The 15,000-nt window shown below is 37.4% G+C and overlaps 1 protein-coding gene across 7 annotated transcripts in view; it reads left to right on the forward strand.

The window, feature by feature from the left end:
• LOC141376900 (zinc finger MIZ domain-containing protein 1-like) overlaps nucleotides 1-15,000 on the forward strand; it is a 29,405-nt gene that overhangs the window by 4,976 nt on the left and 9,429 nt on the right. Inside the window, exons 2-10 of one of the 7 annotated variants that reach the window (XM_073918999.1) lie at nucleotides 4,725-4,815; nucleotides 4,961-5,052; nucleotides 5,815-5,928; nucleotides 6,766-6,871; nucleotides 7,099-7,225; nucleotides 11,880-11,991; nucleotides 12,563-12,744; nucleotides 13,623-13,818; nucleotides 14,262-14,435. In XM_073918999.1, coding sequence (XP_073775100.1) covers nucleotides 4,978-5,052; nucleotides 5,815-5,928; nucleotides 6,766-6,871; nucleotides 7,099-7,225; nucleotides 11,880-11,991; nucleotides 12,563-12,744; nucleotides 13,623-13,818; nucleotides 14,262-14,435 — 1,086 coding nt within the window. In that variant the 5' untranslated portion in view covers nucleotides 4,725-4,815; nucleotides 4,961-4,977. The remainder of the gene's footprint in view (nucleotides 1-4,724; nucleotides 4,816-4,960; nucleotides 5,053-5,814; nucleotides 5,929-6,765; nucleotides 6,872-7,098; nucleotides 7,226-11,879; nucleotides 11,992-12,562; nucleotides 12,745-13,622; nucleotides 13,819-14,261; nucleotides 14,436-15,000) is intronic. The other 6 variants (XM_073919004.1, XM_073919000.1, XM_073919003.1 and 3 more) reach the window with 6 other exon arrangements.

Here is a 15,000-nt window from a genome sequence, read left to right on the forward strand (position 1 = left end):
GGTGTATATGAATATGCAAATTGTTTAGTGAGATGGTGTATATGAATGTGCACATCATTTCGTGTGATGGTTTATAAATATGCAAATTGTTCAGTAAGATGGTGTATATGAATATGCAAAGTGTTTAGTGTAATGGTGTAAATAAATATGCAAATTGTTCAGTAAGATGGTTTATGAATATGCAAATTGTTCAGTGAGGTGATGTGTATAAATATGCAAATTGTTCATTTTGATGGTTTATGAATATGCAAATTGTTCAGTGAGATGGTGTGTATAAATATGCAAATTTATCATTGTGATGGTTTATGAATATGCAAATTGTTCAGTGAGATTGTGTATATGAATATGCAAATTATCCAGTATGATGTGTATATGAATATGCAAATCGTTCAGTGTGATGGTTTATGCATATGCAAATTGTTCAGTGAGATGGTGCATATGAATATGTGAATTGTTCAGCAAGATGGTGTTTATGACTGCATTGTTCTGTGTGATGGTTTATGCATATGCATATAAGGATGATGATATGGGCTATATGAATATGCAAATCGTTCAGTGTGATGGTTTATGCAGTTTGTTTAGTAAGATGGTCTTTATTAGTATGCAAATTATTCACAGTGATGGTTTATGAATATGCAAATTGTTCACTGTGAGGGTATATGAATATGCAAATTGTTCACTGTGATGGTTTATGAATATGCAAATTATTCAGTGTGATGCTGTAAAAGAATCATTCAGTTTGATGGGATGTGAATATGCAAATTCTTCATTAATATGGTGTATATTAATGTGTGAATCGTTCAGTGTGATGGTTTATGCATATGCAAATTGTTCAGTGAGATGGTGCATATGAATATGTGAATTGTTCAGTGTGATGGTGTATAAGAATCATGTAGTGGGATGGGATTTGAATATGCAAATAGTTCAGTAAGATGGTGTAAATGAATGTAAGTTAAACAACATTAAAACATGTTACTGTGGTAAAACCTCTGAGCATTAGCGTATGTCACTATCTTCATGCATCAAACCTCACGTGAGCAGTCTGAAATCTGAAACCTGCTTTTCTCTGTTAAAGCCAGACTTCCAGAAATCAGGCATTATTGCTGCTGTGTGAGTGGATTTCTGTGGTTGTGGTTCAGACGTGTGTGTGTGTGTGTTCCTCCCTCAGCAGTTCCTGTGTGCGCCTGTAAAACTCTACAGGAAAAGCCTCATTTCCGCACGCTGATGTGAATCTGAGGGAAACGTTTGGCTCATTCAGCTTTAGACACCCCGAACTCAATCAGTGTTTCAGAAACACACACACACACACACACACACACACACACACACACACACACACACACACACACACACACACACACACACACACACACACACACACAACACAACACAACACAACACAACACAGCACAGCACAGCACAACACAACACAGCACAAAACTGCACAGCACAACACTGCCGGCATGATTCACACACTTTACTCACAAACACTGTGTGAAAACGTTTGTGTTTATTGGTGGTGTTTGACAGACTGTCTGAGGATCCTGAGTCACTCAGTAATAAGAATCACTCACTATACCGGTGTATGAATATGCAAATAATCCTGTTTGATGGTGTATGAATATCACTCATTTTATATGAGTATGCAAATCATTCTGCATCATTTTACAGTAATATATATATGTATATATACACATTGTTTGAATATTGAAAATTAGATTATGGAATATATTTATTATTATTATTATTATTATTATTATATATAAAATATATTTATTATTTTAATTAGAATAAAAGAATATGCATATTATGAGTAGTCAAATTTGGCATTTCTTTTCTAATTTTTCTTTTTTCATTGTCATATTACTTTTTAATTTAATTTTAATTTATTATATGCGGATCATTCAGTTAAATTTTTCGTGAATCTGCTAACTGTTTGTTATGATGTGTAATAGTATCATTCAGTATCGTTTAAATGAATATGCAAATCATTCTGCTTCATTTTACATAAATAAATGAGTCATTCAGTATGATGAATGTGGATATGCAAATCATTCAGTATATGAATATGCAAATTACTAATATAAATATCATTTGGTACAATTTTGTATGAATGTGCAAATAGTTAAGTGTTATGGCCTGTGAATATGCAAATTGATCATTATGATGGTGTGTGAATATGCAAATTAAGCTGGTGTATATATATCCAAATCATTTACTATGATGGTATATGAACATGCAAATTGTTTAGTAAGATGGTGCATATGAATATGCAAATTTTTTCGGTAAGATGGTGTATATGAATGTGCGATTAATTCAGTGTGATGGTATATGAATATGCAAATTGTTCAGTGTGATGGTTTATGAATATGCAATTTGTTCAGAAAGATGGTGTTTATTATGTGCGATTCATTCAGTGTGATGTTTTATGAATATGCAAATTACTGAGTATACTTTTGCATGAATGTGCAAATCATTATGGTATAATGGTGTGTGGATATGCAAATCGTTCAGTGTGATGGTTTATGCATATGCAAATAATTCAGTATAATTTAGCAAATGTTTCAGTATGATTCTAAAAAAATTTCATAATTTTGTATGATATGAATTGTGATATAAATATGCAAATCATGCTGTGTATAAATATAGTGGTCGTTGTGAGTGTGTGTAATGCCTCACTCTTCATTTACACTATAATTATCCCTCCGCCTCAGATGATGTAAATGGGTCGCGCTGCTATAATATAATGTGATTGTGGAATCATATCATGACCTGATTTCATTATTTTACAGCACACACAGGCGTATCTACTGTAAATAACACATAAAAACTGGTGTGCTGTAAAAATAGATGCAAATTAAAGTATGACAGGAGAATCTGCTTCAGTAAAAGTGTGAAGTGAAATCATTCCTGAAGCTGTGTGCTGTTTACATTTGACAGAACAGAGTTATACTTAAAATAGCGTATGTTTTATCACAATAATATTACATATTCATATTTATTATATTATTGTTTAGTTGTTTATTCACCTTTTAGAATTTGCGAATATAATTATGCAAATTGTTCAGTAAGATAGTGTATATGAATGTGTATTGTTCAGTGTGATAGTTTATGAATATGCAAATCATTCTGTGTGATAGAATATGAAAATGCGAATTGTTCAGTGTGACATTTTATGAATATGCAAATCATTCAATAAGATGTTGTATCTGTGAATCGTTCAGTGTGATGGAATATGAAAATGCAAATTGTTCAGTAAGATGGTTTTATGAATATGCAATCGTTCATTATGATGGTGTATGTGTGTGTGTGTGTGTGTGTGTGTGTGTGTGTGTGTGTGTGTGTGTGTCTGTGTGTGCTGTTTACATTTGACAGAACAGAGTTATACTTAAAATAGCATATGTTTTATCCCAATAATATTACATATTCATATTTATATTTTTGTTTAGTCAGGTTTTCATTATTTAATGATTTTAAATGAATCTGTAATGGTGTCATTAAGTAAATACACCTTTAAGAATGAGCAAAAATGAATATGCAAAATGTTCAGTCTGATGGTTTATGAATATGCAAATTGTTCAGTGTGGTGGAATATGAATATGCCAATCATTCAGTGAGATGGTGTATGAATGTGTGAATCGTTCAGTGTGATGGGATATGGTGTGTATAAAGATGCGAATTGTTTAGTGTGATGGTTTATGCATATACAAATTGTTTAGTAAGATGGTGTATATGAATATGCAAATCGTTCATTGTGATGGTTTATGCATATGCAAATTGTTCAGTGTGATGGTATATCCATATGCAAATTGTTTAGTAAGATGGTGTATATGAATATGCAAATTGTTCATTATGATGGTTTATGCATATGCAAATTATTCAATGTGATGGTATATCCATATGCAAATTGTTTAGTATAATTTTGCAAATGGTTGTGTGTGTGTGTGTGTGTGTGTGTGTGTGCTGTTTACATTTGACAGAACAGAGTTATACTTAAAATAGCGTATGTTTTTTCACAATAATATTACATATTCATATTTATATTTTTTTGTTTAGTCAGGTTTTCATTATTTAATGATTTGTAATTAATCTGTAATAGTTTATTTTAATAAATTCACCTTTAGGTGTTTATTTTTTAACAATAGAATAGTAGTTACATACTATTAAATTCAAACATCATTAAAATTCATGTAAAATGTAGTTTTTTAATTTGTGTGTAATGAAAAGTTTTATGCTTTAAGCTTTTTTGCAATATTAAAAACTTGCGGAAACCAAGCAAAATGTGGATCTATTTTATTTTATCATTATTTTTTATTTATTTGTTTATGTATTTACTTATATTTTTTAATGAAATTTTTGGTATTTTCCACCCAATTTTAATTCTGATGCCAAAATTTCATAAACAGTGATTCCAGTCTGTTTTAACTATTCTGCTCTATTGCATTGACATTTACTCAATAAGTCATTTAAATAAATGATTTAAAATAGCTAAACATTTTCCAGATTTAATATTCAAATATAAAAGAGAACTTGTGCTACAGTAGGTTGTTGTTGTGGTTGCTAAGGAGTTCTGGCTGGTTGCTAGGTGGTGTCCTCCTGTCAGGCCTAAATAGATTGTGTGAGTGTTTATTGGGCTTGTGTTCATTAACTCTGAGCAGTAAAGCTCTGTTTGTCAGTGTAAAGAAAATGTAGTGTAGTTTAATCTGTGTGTGTGTTTCCTGCAGTGTTGGATGGCCGGCCGGTAGGATGAACACTCTGCCGTCCATGGACAGACACATCCAGCAAACCAATGACCGGCTCCTCTGCATTAAACAGGTCAGAAAAAGACCTTGGTTTCATTATGTATCTGCTAAATGTGCTTTAATTTCTTCTAAGTGTCACAAATGCACTACACTCAGCACTTATACACCAATAACTCACAGCTTATTCTGACAGATTCTGTTTCATTACATCCATTCAGTTACAGCATACTGAGAGATGGGTCACACAGAGGCTCAGGGGTCAGCACAGTGGCCTCACAGCAAGAAGGTCGCTGGTTCGAGTCTCGGCTGGGTCAGTTGGTGTTTCTCTGTGGAGTTAGCATGTTGTCCCCGTGTTGGCGTGGGTTTTGCTGCAATAGTTGGGGATTCATTCCGCTGTGGCGAACTCCTATAAATCAGAGACTAAGCTGAAGGAAAAGGAATAAATACAGACAGATAACACAGGAGACACCTATTGTGCATGTACAGTGTTTTAATAAACAAAAGATGAATGGAGAACAGTGTCTGTGCTGCTGTGTGCTCTGGCGCCGCCTGTAGGAGAACAGGCTTTACTACAGGCAAATACACAGTTAACATTATTATTCATTCATTTTCCTTCAGCTTACTCTCTTATTTATCAGGGGTCGCCACAGCGGAATGAACCGCCAACTATTCCAGCATATGTTTCACACAGCAAATGTCTATGTAGCTGCAAACCAGAACTGGGAAACACCCATACAAACTCATTCACACACACTCATCCACTACGGCCAGTGTAGTTGATCAGTTCCCCTATAGCGCATGTGTTTGGACTGTGGGGGAAACCAGAGCACCCAGAGGAAACCCACGCCAACACGGGGAGAACATGCAAACTCCACACAGAAACACACACTGAGCCAGCCGAGACTCTGAGCTAACCACTGAGCCACCGTGCTGCCATCATGGTAAAGATAAAAGGAAATTAGTTGTTATTTATTAGATATAACTCTGCAGATTGTTGATGAGTGCATGCAAAATCATAGCATGACAAACTGTGTGATTGATTGATTTTTTATTATTTTATTTTGATCATCAGCATCTGCAAAATCCATCAAACTTCCACACCGCGGCGTGTGAGCTGCTGGACTGGTGTGGAGACCCGCGAGCCTTCCAGCGGCCCTTTGAGCAGAGCCTGATGGGATGTCTAACAGTGAGCTCCTTAATTCATTAATCATAATCTGCTGTTAGTATGTTAGAGAGTCGGTGGTGTCTTATAATTACCTTGTATTTTATTTTAACATACAATCGTATATTTTATAATGTAATGCAATATTTTAAGTATTTGCATATATTGTAATTGTAATAAAAAAAAATTGTATAATTTAATATTGTAATAAAATATTGCAATTAATATAATATATTTTATAATTCATATATTATATTCTATTACTTTATATTATATATATTATATTATAATATTATATTATATTATTATATTATTCTATATTATATTATTTTATTTTATATTATATTATATTAAATTAAATTATATTATTGAATATTATATTATTTTATATTATATTATATTAAATTATATTATTGTATATTTTAATTATTTTATATTATATTATTGAATATTATATTATTTTATGTTATATTATATTGAATTATATTATTGTATATTATATTATATTATGTTATTTTATATTATATTATATTCCTGTTAATTGCAATATTTTAGCTATGTACATATATGGTAATTGTTATGTCATATAATAATAATATAATATATATTTAAAGTTATAATTGATATATTTTATAGTTATTAATATTTGCAATATTTTAGCTTTGTACATGTGTTTATATGTGTAATATATTAGAATATAACATCTATTTTGTCTTATAGTTTATATATTATTACTTTTAAATTTATTTACTTATTTATTTAGTTAATATAATATAAATAAATACGTAAATATGTTGAATGACTGTGTGTGTGTGTGTGCGTGTGTGCGTGTGTGTGTGTGTGTGTGTGTGTGTGTCACAGGTGGTCAGCCGTGTGTCCGGTCAGCAGGGCTTTGATATGGATCTGGGGTATCGACTGCTGGCTGTTTGTGCTGGAAACAGAGACAAATTCACCCCGAAATCAGCAGGTCAGACACAATCACAAGACAAATACCATAGTAATACAGAGTAAACACTGTAGTGTTTCTGTTAAATTAGTCATTTGTAAACATGCATGTAGGATGTTTTGTATACCCATGTGTGTTTACTTTTAGTCAGGGACAGATATTGTGTATTAAAGGGCACCTGTTGTGCAGAAATGACTGTAATAAGAGTTTAAACACAGTTGTGCGTGTGTGTGTGTGTGTGTGTGTAGCGCTGCTGTCATCGTGGTGTGAGGATCTAGGTCGGCTTCTGCTGCTGCGACACCAGAAAAACAGACAAACTGATCCATCAGCGGTGAAACACAGCATTAACAACATGAAGACACCACTGACACACGGGTCAGTGTCACACACACAAACACAAGCATACTAACACATATGCACGTACATGCACTCACACACAGACATGCACTCACACATCCACACACAAACATACACGAACTGTACACACACATGCACACAAGCCCGTACTTGCACAGCATACCTGTCAACCCTCACGTTTTTCCCAGGATTCTCCTGTATTTTACAGTTCTATCCCACTATCATCCAGTAAAGGTATCTCTCCCGTATCATCTTTCTCTGAAGGGTGAAAAATAAACATTAAAGAGTCGATCCTCCCTATACTCATCCCATACCTCCAAACCACCAGGGGCCGCCCCTTGCTCTTAAATGTGAGTCTGTTCTGTGCTTTCGCTTTGTTCAGGCATGAAAACACTTTTATATAACACTTATAAATGTAAAAGAACGTCGGGATTCCTCTTCCTTTTCATTACAGGTGCCGTCTCGCCTTCATATGCAATTCTTAAAACAGTAATGTAGCGGTGCGTGACTGTCAGCTGACGCGCTCCACACTGATTAGTAGATGCTGTTTCCCCAAACGCATTCTGTTCACGCGATTAGAAGCAGAACAAGAGTCTGGGTTTTGGGTGCGTGTTTAAACAGACATATACACATAATTAATAATAATACATTTTAAAGATATCGATCTTGGTGGGGTTTTTACAACCCGGGCTCATTGTGGAAACGTAGCCCCGCGGACGTTTCTGCAGACCGCGATTTACGTCCCGGGAGGTACGTATTCGTGCAGTTTTTGTTTTCGCGGATCCGCGCCGTTCTCGCGCAAAAAGCCGCCGGATCGGCCGACTCGGCCGCCCTCCTCTTCCTCCTCCTCCTCCTCCTCCTTCCCTAAACTCGAGCGACGGTTCGCAAAAGCCGTCCAGAAATTAAAAAAAAAAAGCAAAAGCCCTCGTCTTCAATTTCGACCGCGTTTTCGGATCCCGCCGCGTTCTCGCCCTTATTTTTCAGATTCCGTTTTTTGTCTTACCTGATTTCCAAGACTGCTGTTCCCCGGACTTGATCCCGGTCGTCGTCCCCGTGGCCGGCTCCTCCTCCTCCTCCGGGGCCTCCGCTCCGCCGACGCAACGCTGTGAGCTAAGCGGACAAACTGGTTGCATCGGGAAAGCCCTCCACTCGGAGGCGAGCCGTCGGCCGGCGAGCGCGAAGAGGAGGGATGGAGCAGCGCCACACCGCCCCGCAGCGTTCGCTCGAAAAAAACTAAACGCGGCCTTACGTACCTCCGGCCACGTAAATCGCGGCTTCCAGAAACGTCCGCGGGGCTACGTTTCCAGAATGAGCTTGGGTTGGGTTTTTAACTAATGTTGTCCTAAATGAGCATGAGCAGTTAGGAAAGCAATCGAATGCTTTCGTTTTAACGTTAGATGTGTGCATTTTTAAAGTGACACCTGTTATTTAATCTAATCAAGCGAAAGAAATCTAAATAAGAGATTCATTCGCTGCTCTTTAATCAGAATGGTTAGGTTATACAGTACACAAACAGCTAAGGAGATTTGATAGCTTGATCCTATATTATTATTCATACATACATACTTTTATTAATCCGGGGTCGCCACAGCGGAATGAACCGCCAACTTATCCAGCAAGTTTTTACGCATCGGATGCCCTTCCAGCCGCAACCCATCTCTGGGAAACACCCATACACAATCAACACACACTCATACATTACGGACAATTTAGCCTACCCAATTCCCCTATACCGCATGTGTTTGGACTTTGGGGGAAACCGGAGCACCCGGAGGAAACCCACGCGAACGCAGGGAGAACATGCAAACTCCACAAAGAAACACCAACTGACCCAGCCGAGGCTCAAACCAGCGACCCAGCATCCTTCTTGCTGTGAGGCGACAGCACTACCTTCTGCGCCACTGCTTCGCCCTCTATATCATTATTATAGCTATTAATTTTAATAAGTTTAAATTATTTTGAATATGCTATTATTTTATATGCTAATTCATTTTATTATGCTAATTTATTTGCTTCTAATGTATACTATTTATTTTTTCTTTTGTTAATAATAATGATAAAATATATCACCGACCGTTAACCTGTTAATGTACAATGAAACCGCTTCAGATTAACAGATTTAGTAATTTGGGATTTTTTCAGGCTGGTGAGGGGGGTGGGGTCAGGGGAATCTCTTATAATCGTGGGCGTATCCCTTATTTTCACATCCCAATGTTGACAGGTATGACTAAAACATACACATACTCTTAAACATGCAAACAACACACACACAAACATATAATGCACACACAGCACATACTATACACACACACACACACACACACACACATATAATGCACACACAGCACATACTATACACACACACACACACACACACACACACATACAATACACAAACATACACACACACACATATAACTACACACAACAAATACTATACAAACCCCACACTCACACAAACACACATATACCTGTACACACACATGCACACTAGCACGTACATGCACTCACACATACACATCCCTGCTGAAAAATCCAGCTTTAACCAGCCTAGGCTGGTTGGCTGGTTTTAGCTGGTCGACCAGGCTGGTTTTAGAGGGGTTTTGGCCGCTTCCAGGCTGGTTACCAGCCATTTCCAGCCTGACCAGCCAAATCCAGCTAAAACCAGCTTGACCAGCCTGGTTTAAGCTGGATATAGCTGGTTTTTGCTGGGCTCCCAGCCTGGCTAGGTTGGTCAAGCTGGTTTTAGCTGGTTATTTAGCTGGTTTTAGCCTGGACCAAGCTGGAAATGGCCAAAACCCCTCTAAAACCAGCCTGGTCGACCAGCTAAAACCAGCCAACCAGCCTAGGCTGGTTTAAGATGTTTTTTTCAGAAGGGAAACTTAAACATGAACGCACCACACACAATACACACACACACACACACACACACACACACATAAACATACAATATACACAGAAACACACATACAACAGGTACACACACACAAACACACACACATGCACGTACTTGCACGTCTCACACATACACATACACTTAAACATGCAAGCACCACTCACAACACACACACACACATATAATACACACAAACACACACAGCACATACTATACACACACACATACAATACACAAGCATGCACACAAACATATCACTACACACACACAACAAATACTATACAAACACACTATACACATTCTCTCTCTCTCTCATACACCCCCCCTGCACTCACACAGACACACATATACCTGTACACACTCACACTCTGATGCACACACACACACACACACACATATACAAACAAAGACACAGACACACATATACCTGTACACACTTACACTCGGATGCACACACACACACACACACACACACACACACACACACACATATACAAACAAAGACACAGACACACATATACCTGTACACACACATACACACACACACACACACATATACAAACAAAGACACATACACACATATACCTGTACACACTTACACTCGGATGCACACACACACACACACACACACACACACACACATATACAAACAAAGACACAGACACACATATACCTGTACACACACACACACACACACACATATACAAACAAAGACACAGACACACATATACCTGTACACACTTACACTCTGATGCACACACACACGCACACACACACACACACATATACAAACAAAGACACAGACACACATATACCTGTACACACTCACACTCTGATGCACACACACACACACACACACACACACACACATATACAAACAAAGACACAGACACACATATACCTGTACACACTTACACTCTGATGCACACACACACACACATATATACAAACAAAGACACAGACACACATATACCTGTACACACTTACACTCTGATGCGCACACACACACATATATACAAACAAAGACACATACACACATATACCTGTACACACTCACACTCTGATGCACACACACACACACACACACACACACACACACACATATACAAACAAAGACACATACACACATATACCTGTACACACTTACACTCTGATGCACACACACACACACACACACACACACACACACACACACACACACACACACACACATACATATACAAACAAAGACACATACACACATATACCTGTACACACTTACACTCTGATGCACACACACACACACACACACACACACACACACACACACACACACACACACACATATACAAACAAAGACACAGACACACATATACCTGTACACACTTACACTCTGATGCACACACACACACACACACACACACACACACACACACACACACACACACACACACACATATACAAACAAAGACACATACACATATATACCCACACATACACACTATTATATACATTATTATACATAGATATAATAATTAATGCTCAAATTGAGCCCATGAATAATGACTAATTAAGAGTTGATCTTCTGTTATTCACTGTTGATTAAGATTTATTAAATGTTAATCATTAATTAGTTCATATCTGAACTGTATTTTCATTATGTTCAGACTTCCTAGACTTTTCATACTGATTAATGGCTCACAGTAGTGTGTAGTGTGTGTAGGTATGTAAATCATTAAAGACACACCCGAGTAGTTCCACACCTTCACTGTTTACATCCTCTTTTAATCTCCATAGCGATACATTTCAATACGACTCGGTCTCCTGGCAACAAAACACCAATCAGCCACCAGGTTCTGTTTCCGTGGTGACCACCGTGTGGGGTGTGACCAATACATCACAGAGTCAGGTGAGAAGACGATTCAGGTATACGATACGTTTTTAATCTAGTTTTCAATTTCACGGAGGCTCAGTGGTTAGTAGGGTGGCCTCACAGCAAGAAGGTCTCTGGTTTGAGTCTCGGCTGGGTCAGTTGGCGTTTCTGTGTGGAGTTTGAATGTTCTCCCCGTGTTGGCGTGGGTTACCTCCAGGTACTCCGGTTTCCCCCACAGTCCAAACACATGCGCTATAGGGGAACTGATCAACTACACTGGCCGTAGTGTATGAGTGTGTGTGAATGAGTGTGTATGGGTGTTTCCCAGTAATGGGTTGCAGCTGGAAGGGCATCCGCTGCGTAAAACATATGCTGGAATAGTTAGACCCCTGATAAATAAAGGGACTAAGCTGAAGGAAAATGAATGAATGAATGAATGAACTTGCATGCAGCTACAGTTCATTGAATCGTGAATCAGAATTGTGAACTGAATCATGGATCGTTTCACCCCCATTGGGCTCAGATTCAATTTACAATTTTGATTAACAATTCAATTCAATTCAATGTGTGTGTGTGTGTGTGTGTGTGTGTGTCTGTGTGTGTTTAGGTGCTGGGAAACCCCATGGAGAACCCAAACAGCCACATGAACCCCATGGCATGCGGGAATGTGAGTGTGAACCCGGGGCCGTTCACAGGACAGCAGCAGTTCTCCTCTAAAATGAGCCCAAACGCAGCGTATATGCAGTACGGGAGATCCACACACACTGCAGGAGGAGCAGGATTCAGCAGGTCAGAGTCTCCTGCTTTACAGAACACCTATTATCCCCTTTTTTACAAGCTGTAAATGGACCTCTGCTGTCTCCAGAGTGTGTGTGTGTCTGAGTTCGAGCTGAGATTAGCACACAGATAATGTTGTCCAGCTCAATGAAACTGACTCTTTCAGGCTTAGATCCTGATTGTGGTGTTTTGGTGACTGTCACTTTAAATGCGAATGAGATTGGGCTCTTTTTTTTTAGATGGGGGCGGAGCTACAGACGCCTGTGCATCATCATTGAGCATAGAATTTCCAAGAGGCGACACTCTAGTGCGATTTGGTAAACAGCCACTAGATGGCGAGGTGGCCATTTTGCAATGAAGATTCCAAGAGGACAGCAGCATATTATTAGTCTGTAAACTATTAAACGTGCTGATGATTGTGACAGTACGTGTTGTATTGTCGTCTTTCAGGTTATATCTCAGCTTTAATGCACTTTTTAAATAAATAAATAAAATACAAAGCAGCCGATTGCCATCGTGACAGCAATAGGATCCAATGGACGGCCGATCGCTTTCACTCCTGAATCCGGGTCTGTTGCTGGGCGCTGCTGTTGCAATGGAGCGTTCTATTGAGTGTCGCCTCTCGGTCATTCTAAGCTCTTTGATCATAGTGACAGATTTAATGCACAACTAACGTTATCTGTGTGAAAAAGTGAGCGTCAGTGTGGCAGAAGAAGTTGATATTACATAATAAACTCCCCAGTCTTCTACAACAGCTGCTGATAAACCTGTCACACTTTACTCTGTGATGAACTGCCTGTATTGCTATATTTAAATGGATTTTTTAAAAATAAATAAGTAAATAAAAACCTTGTACAGCATATAAGAAATGAAATCTCTCTCTTCTGCAGTTATGGGGGCGGTCCTAATTATGCAGGTGGGATGGGCTTATCACAGACACGACCCCCTTCTGACTTCAGCCAACCAGCTGCTGCTGCTGCCGCTGCTGCTGTTGCTGCCGCTGCTGCCACTGCAACAGCCACGGCCACGGCAACGGTTGCCGCGCTGCATGAGACACAACACAAGGACATGAACCAGTACGGTGCGGTACGACAGCACATATAATATTAATAATACTATCATTATTTATAATAATAATAATAAAATAATAATAATAATAATCTAGTATTTGTCTGTATTTTTTGTTGACGTGATGTTTTGGATTCGGATCATAGGCAGACTATTCCTAAACTTTCAGTCTGTTATTGTGCAAAAATTAATGGCAGTTTAAATACTGTACAGTCAAAAAATCATAATAAATTAAAACATATACTGAATTAAAATTGACACATTTTAGATGTGATTAATCATGAATAATGAATAATAATAGAAAATATAGGTTGTGCAATATAAAACAATGGAAACTTTTGGAAAGTCTCCAGAATTCACAAAAACAAACATATGTGTGTGTGTGTGTGTGTGTGTGTGTGTGTGTGTGTGTGTGTGTGTGTGTGTGTGTGTGTGTGTGTGTGTGTGTGTGTGTGTTGCAGGTGTGCTCGTCCTTCCAGATGGGGTCAGGCCGGGCTTACAGCACTCAGTTTGTGGAGCCGTCAGGACCTCGAGGGACCCCTGGAGCTTTGGTTATGGGTCAGCCGTATGTAATGCAGCCACACAGGATCAGCTCTCGACCCACACAGTCCATGAAGAGACCCTATCCTGCAGATGTGAGTTACAGATGACCATTTACCTCCTCCTCCTCTATTAGGAACATTGAATGTAAAATATATTTGAACATATTTCAAAAAATATATTTAATTAGTTTGTATTAATCCAATATTTATTTTTTTATTGTTTATTTAAAGATTTAAATGTACACATGAATGGTTTAGTGTCATATAAAATGTGTAAAACATTTCTTTTTTTTACCTTAAATATATATTTACAAAGAATATTTTAATTGTGCATACATTTCAATATTAATTGTAAACATGATTAAATATTCGAAAATAGTTTTGTAATTATATATTAATTTATAATATTAAAACAAATTGTAAAAATGTCAAATATATGCATGTATATTAGCATGTGTATTGCTAATGTATGTATATTATTATGTATAAAGCATGTATATTAGAAGTATATAAATGATATATTAGGAGTTAAGTGCATAATTTGTGAATAGTTTATATACAAATAATACAGTGCACAGGATTTTATTTTTCATATTTTAAATATTCAGACATTTTTCTATAAATTATCTTTCAAAAATAATTTTAGAAAATAAATATT

The sequence above is a fragment of the Danio rerio genome, chromosome 12 (genome assembly GCF_049306965.1).
Source record: "Danio rerio strain Tuebingen ecotype United States chromosome 12, GRCz12tu, whole genome shotgun sequence".
NCBI lineage: Eukaryota > Metazoa > Chordata > Actinopteri > Cypriniformes > Danionidae > Danio > Danio rerio.